Source organism: Acipenser ruthenus, chromosome 41 (assembly GCF_902713425.1).
Source record: "Acipenser ruthenus chromosome 41, fAciRut3.2 maternal haplotype, whole genome shotgun sequence".
In the NCBI taxonomy this organism is placed as follows: Eukaryota; Metazoa; Chordata; class Actinopteri; order Acipenseriformes; family Acipenseridae; genus Acipenser; species Acipenser ruthenus.
The window spans coordinates 2,103,253-2,116,844 of record NC_081229.1 but is presented as its reverse complement, the minus strand read 5'-3'; the positions used below and the strand labels follow the sequence as shown (position 1 = coordinate 2,116,844).

The following is a 13,592-nucleotide window of genomic DNA, read 5'->3' as shown; positions in this document are numbered from 1 at the left end:
ACTCCATATAAAGACTAGAAGAGACAGGCTTTGTATCAGTCTCTATAGAGGTCAAGTTTCACCAGTGGTTCATATTAATATTTTTAATTTCTATTCTGTGGGACGATAAGTCTCCACAGCTTCTTGCGCAGTGCTTGCCTGTATAAACTCGCAATGGTAAGCAGTTACTGTATCTGTCCACTGGGGGGTGCTGTTTAACCTTAGTCACACAAAAAAAGTTGTGACAAGATCAACAGTAACGGCTCTGAAACGGCTTTTTATATTACAACACATTTAAACTAAAACTGTGAAAATATTGCAAAACAACAAAAACAGTAAGACATCGAGAAAGACTTCTAGCTGGAAGGTTATAGTAAGCTTGGTAGATTGAAACGTTTCAATGGCTTTCTCAATGTGTGCACAGTTTGAGTTTCGCCACACGTTCTTGTATCCGTGGTCAAAGCACCCACGTGGTAAAGCGGGATGAGTCTTTTAATGTGCAGATGAAACTGTCCCCACCCCCTTAATGCCTTATTTCCTGTTATTAACCAGCTGCTTTCCCCCATCAGCTGACATGATTTAAGACGGGACAATAAGGCGTGTTCTGCCTTTTAGCCATCAGCGGAGATGATTCAAGCCACGAACAGCGACCTGTGTGAGAGCAGTGACGCGGAGGAGGCTATGAAGGCATGGATATCGCAGAGCGATTGTAAATTATTATAATTATTATTATTATTATTATTATTATTATTTATTTCTTAGCAGACGCCCTTATCCAGGGCGACTTACAGTCATAAACAAAAATACATTTCAAGTATCACAGTACAAGTAATAATACAATTAAGAGCAAGATAAATACAATGACTTTGGTTCTAGCAAGTACAAGTGTGACAAAATATGATTCAATAACGGAGCAGATAACAGTGTCAGTGATAATTACATCAGGATATGATTAAATACAAAATACAACAGATTAAATAACACTTGTGACAGATTACAGGATTAAATGCAGTACATAATGACTAGACTGTCAGCTGCCTGATAGGTTTATTTTATTTTATCTGATAATTGCTTTAATATTTTGAGGTGTGTTCCAGGTTTACACTCTGCTAAAATTATATGAATCTGTTTTTTTTTTCTTTCATGTTTCCAAAGTACAAAACAAAAACTGCAAAAGAGAAAAAATAACTGATCGGCTAGTTTAATAAAAACTCTTAATATAAGATGGGTTTTTTTTGTAACGGTTTATCCATGAACACACTGCTCTCGGCTCTCAGACCCAGGATGTGCACGTCACAGGAGAGTAGAAATGAGTAAACTCTGTATCCCTTTTATGAGAAGTGGGGAAACTCTGTATACCCTCGACTACACCACTGACCAAAGGGCATTACACATTTATTGATACTGTATGTATTTTAATAAAAAAACATGTGAAATGTTTGTCGCTGTGTTGTTTTTTGAACAGTGTGATTATATACATGTTAAGGGTAGTTATGTATGCCACGCCCCTTCACTCCACCTCCCGGGAATTAGCACTCAGGAGCAGCTGAGACACGCCCACTAAATCTACCTGGGCACGCGGTACCCTGAGATCCCCTAAACCATTGATACGCTTCAGAGCAGAAGAGGAGGGGGCTGTGTGTCCTGCAATCCTGTACACTGAACTCTCAACAAGTAAGATCCGTGCATGTGTTCGCTTTTCACTAAGAAAAGGGTTAAACCGCACTGCAGATGCACCAGCGCAACTGCAGAACAATAGACGCGTCCTTCAGACCACGCTGGGTCTCTCTTGTTTGAGTGCAAAAATATGAATCATACAAAAAAGAGTGATTAAAAAAGGCTACAGGTGTAAAGTTAATGCAAGTTCACAAACATGTGAATAATTTATGCAAAAATCAATTATATCTGGACGTTTCGGACTCCAAGTCCTTCAGCTGGAAAAATATATAAATACAGAGTGTGTGAAAGAGAGAGTGAGAAAGTGAGAGTGAAAGTAAGTTTTAGTGAAAGCATCCTTCTTTGTTTGTTATCTTACACGTGCAGCCAAAGTTAACTTTAATTTTCAGCGGTATTAAATGTGCGTGTGTCGTTTTTTTCTTTGTATGGAATTTGCCCTAACGAACGAAATTGTTGTTTTTAAACATGAGATCGTTTTGTGTTATTCAAATATTTTATTGGCACAGACAAGGGACGGGTGCGCGTCGGTTATGGAGGATATTTTATAACAAAATGAAAATTAATTAATTAATGCATAAAAGGTCCGTCCAATGAAAGGTATCGCCTTTCCTTCTCTTTGTCTCTCATCTCCTATAGAATGAACTATTTTTGCTTCATAAAGTCAGACGAACCCTGCTGAACACTGTTATTGAGTTACATACCGTTTTGAAGTTCTCCATATACTTCAACGAAAAACTGACAAAATCAAAAATGTGACATTTCGAAATCTACCATGAAATACTTTACTGCCCCAAAACAGGGGGTTTTGTGCGACAGGTTGTCGTTTATGTTTATATATATATATATATATATATATATATATATATATATATATATATATATATATACAGTACTGTGCAAAAGTTTTACTTTACAGCATTTTTTCACACCTGCCTAAAACTTTTGCACAGTACTGTATATGTATATATATATATATATATATATATATATATATATATATATATATATTAGTGTGCTTGTGTGTGTATAGCACAGACAGAGGGACAGATGGATGAGATACGTTTTATTGGCACCGTTTTTTGAGTGTAGAAAGTCATTTTAAACGCATCTCTGAACCCCAATGATCACATTGCAGGTGCGCTGGATTGAGAAGGACTTGCTTTGTTTCCAAGCTATGAAACCGCTGCTTCTCTGAACCCCAGCAGAGGAAGGACAGCCTGCATGTTTCACTAAACACAATGATCACCCTGCAGCTGCGCTGGACTCACAAAGACTTGCTTTGTCTCCAAGCTATTAAACAGCTGCTAGTCATACAAGTTTGGCTGCATGGTAAGTTACTGGGGGAAAAAAAAAAACAAAGGTTACATTTTATTTTTATTTCTGACCGGAACTTTGGAGTACAATAGGCTGTGAGACATGCTGTAGCAGATGCGTTTATCCAAAGCGACTCACAGAGACTAGGAGGTGAACTATGCCTCATCAACTGCTGCTGCTGCAGAGTCACTTCCAATAGGACCTTGTTTGAACAACAAGGTGAAGTGACTTGCTCAGGGTCACACACAGAGTCACTGGCTGAGCCAAGACTTGAACTAGAAACCTCCTTTTATCAAACCCCTTTCTTTAACCACCAAGCCTACTAAATTATTATTATTATTATTATTATTATTATACTATGATCTTCTGTTGCGATTTCTTCGATAAGTTTTTCACACTGGCATTTACAGGACCTGTTCAGGTACACATACACATCAATGGCTGCTGCTGTTTTTTGTTCCAGTCTGTGTTGCAGTTACAGTGCCCCGGTCTCCAGTGACGTCACCTCCTGGCAGTGATGTCACTCTCGACTGCTCTTTCTCCTATAAAGCGGGGGCTGATCTCACCAGAGTGGTGGTTACCTGGCAACGTCATGACTATCGGGTGGTCCACAGTTTCTATTACGGTCAGGACCAGCTGGCTCTGCAGAATGAAACCTACAGGAGTCGGACCCAGCTGTTCCCAGAGCAGCTCAGTGTGGGGAACGCCTCCCTCAGACTGAAGCAGGTGCGGGGGGAGGATGAGGGCTGGTACACCTGCGCTGTCACCAACCAAGTGGAGAGCACCAAGGGAGACGTGCGGCTCATAGTGGCAGGTCAGTGTCGTCTTACAGCTGTTGAATTGCAAGCTTGAATAAAAGCAATAAAGAAAATCACAAAAAAAAACAATATGCCACGTCTGTCAAGAGAGCAGCGCCTTCGTGCGATCGGCATGTTGGAGGCTGGACTAGGGCAGCGTGCTGTGGCTCGCCGTCTTGGGTGCTCACAGCCAGCGATTTCAAACCTGGAGAGACGGTATAACCAGACACACTCTGTCAATGACAGGCCACTAACTGGGAGACCAAGAGTCACAACACCTGCCCGAGATCCACAGATCATTTTGCAGCATCTTCGCGATGTCAATTGTTAATCAGCACAATAAAAAGACACTGCACCTGCTCTAAAACAGAGTGTGTCATTTTTCAATCACATCTAGTGAATTTTATCCAAATATAAGTGATAAGTTTCTTTTGATGCTCAGTATATGTATTTGTCAGGGACCACATAGAATTACAACACTGGTTCCATGTAAACATGACGTCGGACACACTCCACAGCGTACAGTAATTGATTTAGCCACTGGCTCATTTCCGTTGATTTGGAAAACATGATTTTAAAATGCTGTTTTCGTTTCTGTTCCCAGCTGAATTCAGCGAGCCTCAGCTGGTCATTACTGCCAGTCCGGACAGTCCAGACAAGGCTCTCCTGAGCTGCATCTCCACAGGATACCCCAGCGCTTCAGTGCAGTGGCTGAATGAGACAGGATGTGACATCACAGAGAGCAGCAAGACTAGCCAATCCCTGGACAGGGATGGGCTGGTGGAAATCACAAGTCACATTTTAGTGTCCAGGGGTGCTAATTATACCTGTGTTCTTACCCACAGCCGACTGAAACAAACCCTCATGAAGACGATCACCTTAACAAAGAAGGGTAAGAATATGACATGACTGGCTCATCACTTCAAACCTGAGCCACGAACTCCATTTGTAATGGAGACGTGACTTGCAGTAAAAGTTTTTGATGTCTGTTTTTCGCTTGTGGGCTTTTTAAAATGAAGCTATCCCACACAACAGAAGGGGGACTGGATTATAGTAATTACAGGGCACTTAACCCCACCTGTCCCCCAGCATCTCTTTATAGTCAAATCGTTTAAAGAAGGAGAGAAAATAAAACCATCTCGGGATCCCTGCCACTGATCTCGGACCGAGAAGTTTGGGGTCTCGGATTCAGTCCTCTCACCTGGTTTTGTGCAGTAAGTGCCGAGCACCACAGTTTCATTCGCCCCAAAAAATGTCATCATAATCAGGCACTTGTGCCAGTAACTTGGTACTGTGAATCTCAAAATGATCTGTCTCTTGACTTTCTGCTTTTCTCAATCACTGTACAGAAGCATCAAGTTGAATAACTATTCCTAATGATGATGGGGTTGATGCACGGCAGACTAGGAAAGTAAAAGTTTAAGTAAAAGTCACCAAATTCAGCTGTTGATTCTCATTTTGTTTTTTTTCTAATCCACAGATTTTTCATCCAGAAGTAGCATTGTGTGGGTGGTGTCGTCTTTGTTGACAGTGGTATTGGTAACATTAATAACCATTGCAATCTACCTGCTTTTCAAGCACCGCCGTGGTACCGGCACACCAACAGATACAGAAGAACATCACCTGTCCTATTGAATTGGTTCCATCACACATGTACAAATATCACATTTGACTTTATGATTTGGTTAAAAATTGCATTTTGTCCTCTAATTCGGCTTCACTGTTCTTTGCATAATTTGGTTTAATTTGGCTTTTTTTATTATTATTATTTGTTTATTTAGCAGACGCCTTTATCCAAGGCGACTTACAGAGACTAGGGTGTGTGAACTACGCATCAGCTGCAGAGTCACTTACAACCTATGTCTCACCGAAATATGGAGCACAAGGAGTTTAAGTGACTTGCTCAGGGTCACACAGTGAGTCAGTGGTTGAGGTGGGATTTGAACCGGGGACCTCCTGGTTACAAGCCCTTTTCTTTAACCACTGGACCACATTGGTTTTGGCTATTAATCAAACTCGATCTTATAATTGACTGTATTCTTTATTTTTCTCGAATTTGATCATTGTTTTTTCATAACTGCTCATTTGTATTATGATATTCTGTACTGCGACATTTTATAATGTGATGACTTGTAACGTGATATGATATAATGCGATACGTTGTATTGTGATATTTTGTAACAATTGCATCGCCTTAGGATACTTTTTTTTAAATTGTTGATACAAAGTATCTATGGAGAAAAAATTTGGTCCAATTGATTCCTTTTGTCCACTAATACAGATTGATAGTCTGTATAATCAGGACTGCCCAGTCCCTGACCACATTCCATCGCCTCCTCAAGACTCACCTCTTCAGACAGCACCTGTAGAACTCCTCTGTTTTTCCCCTGGGACACTTATCACCCTTCCTTAAATGTGCCTTACTTGCTCTTATCTGCCCCCTATTTTACTACATTTAATCCTGTACTTCAGAGTACTGCAATCTGCCAAGTGTTTAATCTGTAGTATTTTGTAGTTAATTATACCCTGATATAACTATTACTGTCACTGTTATCTGCTGTATTATTGAATTGTATTTTGTCACACTTGTACTTGCTTGAACCAAAGTCATTGTATTCATCATTGTATTTATCTTGCTCTTAATTGTATTTTTGTTTACGACTGTAAGTCGCCCTGGATAAGGGTGTCTGCTAAGAAATAAATAAATAAATAAATAAATAAATATAATCTATTTTAGATTGATTGGCTGTATAATTTGATCTATTTTATATTGATTATCTGTATCATTTGATCTATTTTGGATTGATTGTCTTGGTCAATTGTGTGCCGCCCCCTGGGAGCTCCCATCTACTGTTGGCAATAGAATAGCCTGGACTCGAACCGACGACCTCCAGGCTATAGGGAGCATCCTGCACTCCACTCGGAGCGACTTTACCTGATGCGCCACTCAGGAGCGAAGATTAGTTATTTTTAAGAAGAAATCAAACCTCTTACAATTGGCGAGCCAGCCAGGAAGCGTTGACCAGACCTGAAGAGAATCCCTCTCCTAGAAGCAGACAGGCTCTGATCTCAGTGAGTATACAGTGCGTTTACTACACTGAAGCAGACAGGCTCTGATCTCAGTGAGTATACAGTGCGTTTACTACACTGAAGCAGACAGGCTCTGATCTCAGTGAGTATACAGTGCGTTTACTACACTGAAGCAGACAGGCTCTGATCTCAGTGAGTATACAGTGCGTTTACTACACTGAAGCAGACAGGCTCTGATCTCAGTGAGTATACAGTGCGTTTACTACACTGAAGCAGACAGGCTCTGATCTCAGTGAGTATACAGTGCGTTTACTACACTGAAGCAGACAGGCTCTGATCTCAGTGAGTATACAGTGCGTTTACTACACTGAAGCAGACAGGCTCTGATCTCAGTGAGTATACAGTGCGTTTACTACACTGAGCACATCAATCGTCTCATTTTTTAACCCATTTTTTGCTGCTAGATTTCATTACCCAATATTCCAGGATACCCAGTTACTTATTATTATTATTATTTATTTCTTAGCTGACGTCCTTATCCAGGGCGACTTACAATTGTTACAAGATATCACATTATTTTTATATACAATTACCCATTTATACAGTTGGGTTTTTACTGGAGCAATCTAGGTAAAGTACCTTGCTCAAGGATACAGCAGCAGTGTCCCCCACCTGGGATTGAACCCACAACCTTCCGGTCAAGAGTCCAGAGCCCTAACCACTACTCCACACTGTTACTCATATTAACCTGCTTTCTTGGGATTTAATTCCACTATTTTAATTAACACAAATAAAACAGCTAGCATTTCTGCTACACAAACTGATAAATGGTCAGACAGCCTGGCTATTTTACAGACAGCACCTGTAGAAACTCCTCTTTTCCCTCTGCACACTTTATCACTCTTCCTTAATGCGCTTTACTTGCACTTATCTGCTCCCTATTTTACTGCATTTAATCCTTTACTTTACAGAGTACTGTAATCTGCCACTAGTGTTATTCAATCTGTAGTGTTTTGCATTTAATCGTATCCTGGTGTAACTATCACTGACACTTATCTGCTCTGATATTGATTCGTATTTTGTAATATACTTGTACTTACTAGAACTGAAGTCATTGTATTTTATCTTGCTATTAATTGTATTAATACTTGTACTGTGATTCTTGAAATGTAATTGTTGACGACTGTAAGTCGCCCTGGATAAGGGTGTCTGCTAAGAAATAAATAATTATAATAATAATAATAATAATAATAATAATAATAATAATAATAAGGGATGAATAGTGTGATCTCTCTGTATCTTATTCAAGATGTCGTCTCTTCAGACCACCACCATGTGCTTTCATTGGCAGCGTTCTTACTAGGGGAGCGGTCACATTTTACTTTTTGAAACATTTCTTTTTGGTGCCAGATAATTATGACACTCCCTTTTGACTAATAGAGCTGCTGCTTCATAGATAAGCTCTCCAGTTGGACCCCCATACTGGCATTCTAACCACAGGGCTAATTTACACAGGGAGACACCCCCCTCACTTTCATTATTTCACATAGAATAATCTTTATGCATGCATCCGCTACAGGAACTGCCCCTCCCCCCTTTTGAAACCAAATTTACGCCACTGATTCCAACGGTTGTTTTATATCTGGTTTTCCGCTGTTGATTGTGGTGATGAGAGAGAGGCACCATGAGGGATGAAGTAAGAGGGGAGGCTGAGTTGAGTTGTTTGTGTTTCTTAATAAGCCTGTGATTAAAATACAAGTTGAATTCAATACTGGGATTTGCATCAGTTATTCAGAAGAACATAAGAAAGTTTACAAACGAGAGGAGGCCATTCGGCCCATCTTGCTCGTTTGGTTGTTTGTAGCTTATTGATCCCAGAATTTCATCAAGCAGATTCTTGAAGGATCCCAGGGTGTCAGCTTCAACAACATTACTGGGGAGTTGGTTCCAGACCCTCACAATTCTCTGTGTAAAAAAGTGCCTTCTATTTTCTGTTCTGAATGCACCTCTATCTGATCTCCATTTGTGACCCCTGGTCCTTGTTTCTTTTTTCAGGTCAAAAACGTTCCCTGGGTCAACATTGTCTATACCTTTTAGGATTTTGAATGCTTGAATCAGATCGCCGCTTAGTCTTCTTTGTTCAAGACTGAATAGATTCAATTATTTTAGGCTGTCTGCATACAACATGCCTTTTAAACACGGGATAATTCTGGTTGCTCTTCTTTGCACTCTTTCTAGAGCAGCAATATCCTTTTTGTAACGAGGTGACCAGAACTGAACACAATATTCTAGATGAGGTCTTACTAATGCATTGTAGAGTTTTAACATTACTTCCCTTGATTTAAATTCAACACTTCTCACAATATAATTTAAACATATAAAAGCTCAATAAGAAAACAGTTAAAAGACTATATACGAAAAAAATAAATAACAAAAAGTGGAGGCGCTCTCAATCCTATAAAAAGCAGTTGCACAATTCGCTCGGGTGAGCTGCTAAAAAATAAAGCCAACAGTTCCACCCGACAAAACAACTTTTTAAAATTAGCCTCCCTTAGGCGCGTCCCGTTTAATCTTTCTTTTCATGCGGCTCGGCATGCAAATACCAAGAATTACAACAGTTAACAAAACAAAACAGTGTTCAATAAAATAAATTAAAAACACACTGGAGAAAAGGAGGAGAGCGCAGCTGGTTCAGCAGTGCGGGCTCGACACCCAGGAAGACAGCTACCAGCCGTGAGCGCTCGAAGGCGGGCAGCGTGGGATTTAAAAGGTGTGCGTTACCTGATCGCTTGATTACCTTAGCGAGATCAAGTCAGCAGCGCCTGTGATCCACGATCAGTAAATAACTCGTGCTAGCAACACCCGCTACATAAAATAAACACTGCAGGGGGAGAGAGAGGGGAACACCGACAACACATTCAAGCCCTGTGTATAACACGCAGCTTCATGTGTATTGCTATAGGGTTGTGCAGTAACTGGATTTACCAAGCAATTCCCTTTAAGATTTCTTTTTTTTTTTTTTTGGTCGGCAGATATTAAATAAACCCAAACAAGCCCGTTAAATCAATGTGAATTTCACAAGAAACGTAAATAAGAAATACTTATACAGATATACAAATAATAACAGAGAATTGGTAACAAAAAAACAAACAAAACGTACCCTCATAAAAATGTATGCTACCTCCATGTATAAATGAATACTTTACAGTCGCTTGTATAACTAGTCTTAGATCTCACTAATTATTGTATTTTACGGTTCCTAAAGTGCGTAATGAGGCTGCTAAAAAAAAAAAAAAAAACATTTGTTTATTTTTCTCCATGGTCTTGGAATGACTTACAGTCTAAACTTAAGTACAGTCCCGAATAACCTTAGCACGATTATTTCATTGAGAGCTGTGCTTGTTTTAATTAGTGGATTACACCTGTCACTAATTGGTTGTCACTAACTGTTTTTTTTATATATATTGAGTCTGACTTGTCTGTGTTTTAAATGAATTTCATTTCTGTTTTTGTATTGTAATATGTTGTGTTGTATCGCCGCTACCTTTCTTGGCTAGACCACGCTTGCATTGTTGTTGTTGTTCCCAAACAGGATCTGAAGGGGGCGCTGAATCATTCTTTCATTCCTTATCAGAACCGCTTCATCCTTTTACAGGGATCCGGACGCGGCGCAACGCGGGGTGGCTCTGAATCAGAACATTTGAAATATTTGTAACAGTAATGCATGTATTTTACGATATTATGAGCTAATAATCATTTTTACAATGTTACAAATAGGCCGACATTTATACATATATTAATTTGTCTCTAACATATATTTATATGTGTGCACGTAATAATTTATTTTTTTATTATTTAAGATATAGGCTGTATGCATGGTAAAATACTCCCATGTCAGGGCACACGGACTGCCTCTAAAATACTCAACCAAGTGCAATGCCATGAAATAAACTAGCAAAGCTGGTTTCATTTTATATTCTGGTTTTGATTACATTAGCTTTATGGGCTGTTTTGACACCGATCTCATTGGACCACAACAAGTACAAAACAGGGAAGGGGTGGTATTGCGAAGACGTATCCTAGATAATCACTTCTAAAAACACCCTGAGAAGAGCACTGATTATTTTATTTTTTCAATGTGCCCCCAGGTCCTACTACATAAAATAACACTTAACTCCCATTCTACCCACCGTGTCCCTACTCCTCAATATCCCTGCTCACCCCTAAGAACCACCAGTGTGGAGTCCCATCAAATTAAAGGGAATGAAAAGACTAGTTAGTTTCCTCTAGAGGGCAGCAGCGGTTATTTTTGGGTTCGTTGCAATTGATACCTTTTTTAGTGCGCAGCTGGGGACTAACTTCAGCCTCAAAAGTTTGTTGCAATCAGTATTTAACTTGCGTACTAGTTTAGTACGGAGCTGCGTACTAACCGCGGGATCATCCCCAGTTAGTACGCTGCTTTCAGTTCAGTGCAGTTAACCCGGCTTGTGCAAGATGGACCAGAGAAAAAAGGAGTTTTGTTTGGATCTCTGGGCATTTGACGGTTCATTAATGGCTGCAGTTTATTTAAATTAACTTTTATGAAAGTATTCTTTTAACACACACATTATATATATATATATATATATATATATATATATATATATATATATATATATATATGTGTGTGTGTGTGTGTGTGTGTGTGTGTGTGTGTGTGTGTGTGTGTGTGAAAAATAAAAAATATATATTTATATTATTTTTCTTAGCAGACCCCCTTATCTAGGGCGACCTACAATTGTTACAAAATATCACATTATTTATTTTTTTACATACAATTACCCATTTATACAGTTGGGTTTTTACTGGAGCAATCTAGGTAAAGTACCTTGCTCAAGGGTACAACAGCGTCCCCCACCTGGGATTGAACCCACGACCCTCCAGTCAAGAGTCCAGAGTCCAGAGTCCAGAGCCATAACCACTACTCCACACTGCTGCCGTGTGTGTGTGTGCGTGCGTGCGTATAAAAGATAATGATAATATAGTGTATTATTATTTTAAACGTGTGTATTACACATAGGGAGCGATTAGATAATGCGCTGGCTTTAACCATGGCTATCTTTAACCATGCGCTGGCCAAAGATAACGGGGACTAGCCTGAATGCGTGTGCAGCACGTTTATCAATGGATTGTTCAGGGTATCGTAGCAACCACAGACTTCCAAAGTTATATTTAAAAGACAAGGAAAACAAACGAATAAAAAAAAACAGGAGCAGCTCCGGACTGTGGAGGATTTCTTCCTCTCTGCTTCAGGAATCATCCTCGTTGAAAAGAGATCACTGAGCTTGATGGAGAAGAGAGTCTATTAAAAATCCCTGTCACTGAAAACACAGTGCGTGTCGCTTGCTTTCATTTATTCAAATATATCTTAACAAGAACATGTGCATCTGTTTAGTTTCAGTGCTGCAGTTCAGCACATCTGATGCCTGGAAATGACTGAGAGGAAGCATCTCAGAGCATTAAAGATCACAGAGCTTACACGGCCGACCCAACGACCTGAAGGAGCGAGACTAAAATCTCACTGCTCCTTAAACCGTTCCCTTGTGATAATAAAAAATGCGAAGTGGTGTTTCCGTGCTGCTCCAATAGATGGCAGTGTTGCTCCAGCTTTACATCCCGCCTACAATTTGTTCAGTCCAATTGGTAGAGTCATGCTTTGATTGACAGTCCAGCCAGCCAGTACAACCTTGCTGCAGTAGAACTAGACTGATTACTCCCAGGAAGCAAACTCAGAGACAGGAGTTTTGCAGTTGAAGCGGCAGGTGCGCATATTTATTAACAAAAAAACAACAAAACAAAGGAAACAAAAAGGGTTAAACAAATAAACTAAGAAGACAAAAGCAACAGCTATCTCTGCGCTTGAGCTGAGAGCACATCCGCCTACGACCATTTCAAGACAAATCACTTTTCACCTCCTTTATACCAGGTGGCTGGGACCGGATTGACCGTCAATGAATCAGTCAAGACCCACATAATACACGTGGGGTCTGGCAGGGGTGAGATTATAACCCCAGCCCTGCCAAACTTAAATTCAAAACATGTTAACTTTATTAACATTGAACACACACACACACACACTGACACACACTATTTACCTACAGGGCTTCCACCCTGTCACACTGCTGGAAGTGTGATGTCACCAGCTTCTCCCAAACACAGGCAGATTGCATGCTTGTATATACAACTGCATTTCCAGGTACAAATTAGCTCTCCTGTCTAATTGGCCTGCCCCTCAGTAAGCTGGGGACCGACCAATCCACAATACAAAATGTACAATATTTAGTCAGATCTTCTTTTAGGGGTGTTCGGCTCAGGAGATCAGCTGTTATCAGCACTAGGGGGGTGCTAACTGGAGCGGCACGGACAGCTTTCTCCATCGGGGAGGATTGCGGGGTCTGTGTCCTCACTTGACCCCCCCTGGTCCAGCCTTCTTGACCTTCATCTCAGCACAGGACCGGAGTGTCTTAACCACAATCCAAAAGAGCCGGGTTCATCTGCATTCATGGCTTTAGAGGTCTTAACCTCATCTCTCCAACGGGACAGAATCCGTAATGGCAGTGCATCGTCCAGAAATCCTGGAGGAGTTGCAGGTCAAGATCCTTCAGGTAGAGTTCCCCTGCTCCCTCCATCCATTCACTGCAGTGTAAAGGTATACCCTCAGGGGTAGCTGGGCTGGTTTCTGAGCAGAGGGAGGGATCGCTCAGCCTGTTACAGCTCCATAAAGAAACATGCCGAGCACCAGCAGCAACACAAGCA

At 40.4% G+C, this 13,592-nt stretch overlaps 2 protein-coding genes across 2 annotated transcripts in view; both read left to right on the top strand.

The window, feature by feature from the left end:
• Window positions 1-13,592, top strand: part of LOC117964928 (CD276 antigen-like) — an 83,464-nt gene that overhangs the window by 30,053 nt on the left and 39,819 nt on the right. The gene's annotated exons all lie outside the window — the stretch shown is intronic.
• On the top strand, window positions 1,554-6,498 carry LOC117968510 (CD276 antigen-like). The gene is made up of 5 exons (XM_059010701.1): window positions 1,554-1,653; window positions 2,792-2,985; window positions 3,434-3,784; window positions 4,372-4,659; window positions 5,248-6,498. Exons 2-5 carry the CDS (start codon window positions 2,895-2,897, stop codon window positions 5,400-5,402), a joined length of 885 nt encoding a protein of 294 aa, XP_058866684.1. The 5' UTR covers window positions 1,554-1,653; window positions 2,792-2,894; the 3' UTR covers window positions 5,403-6,498.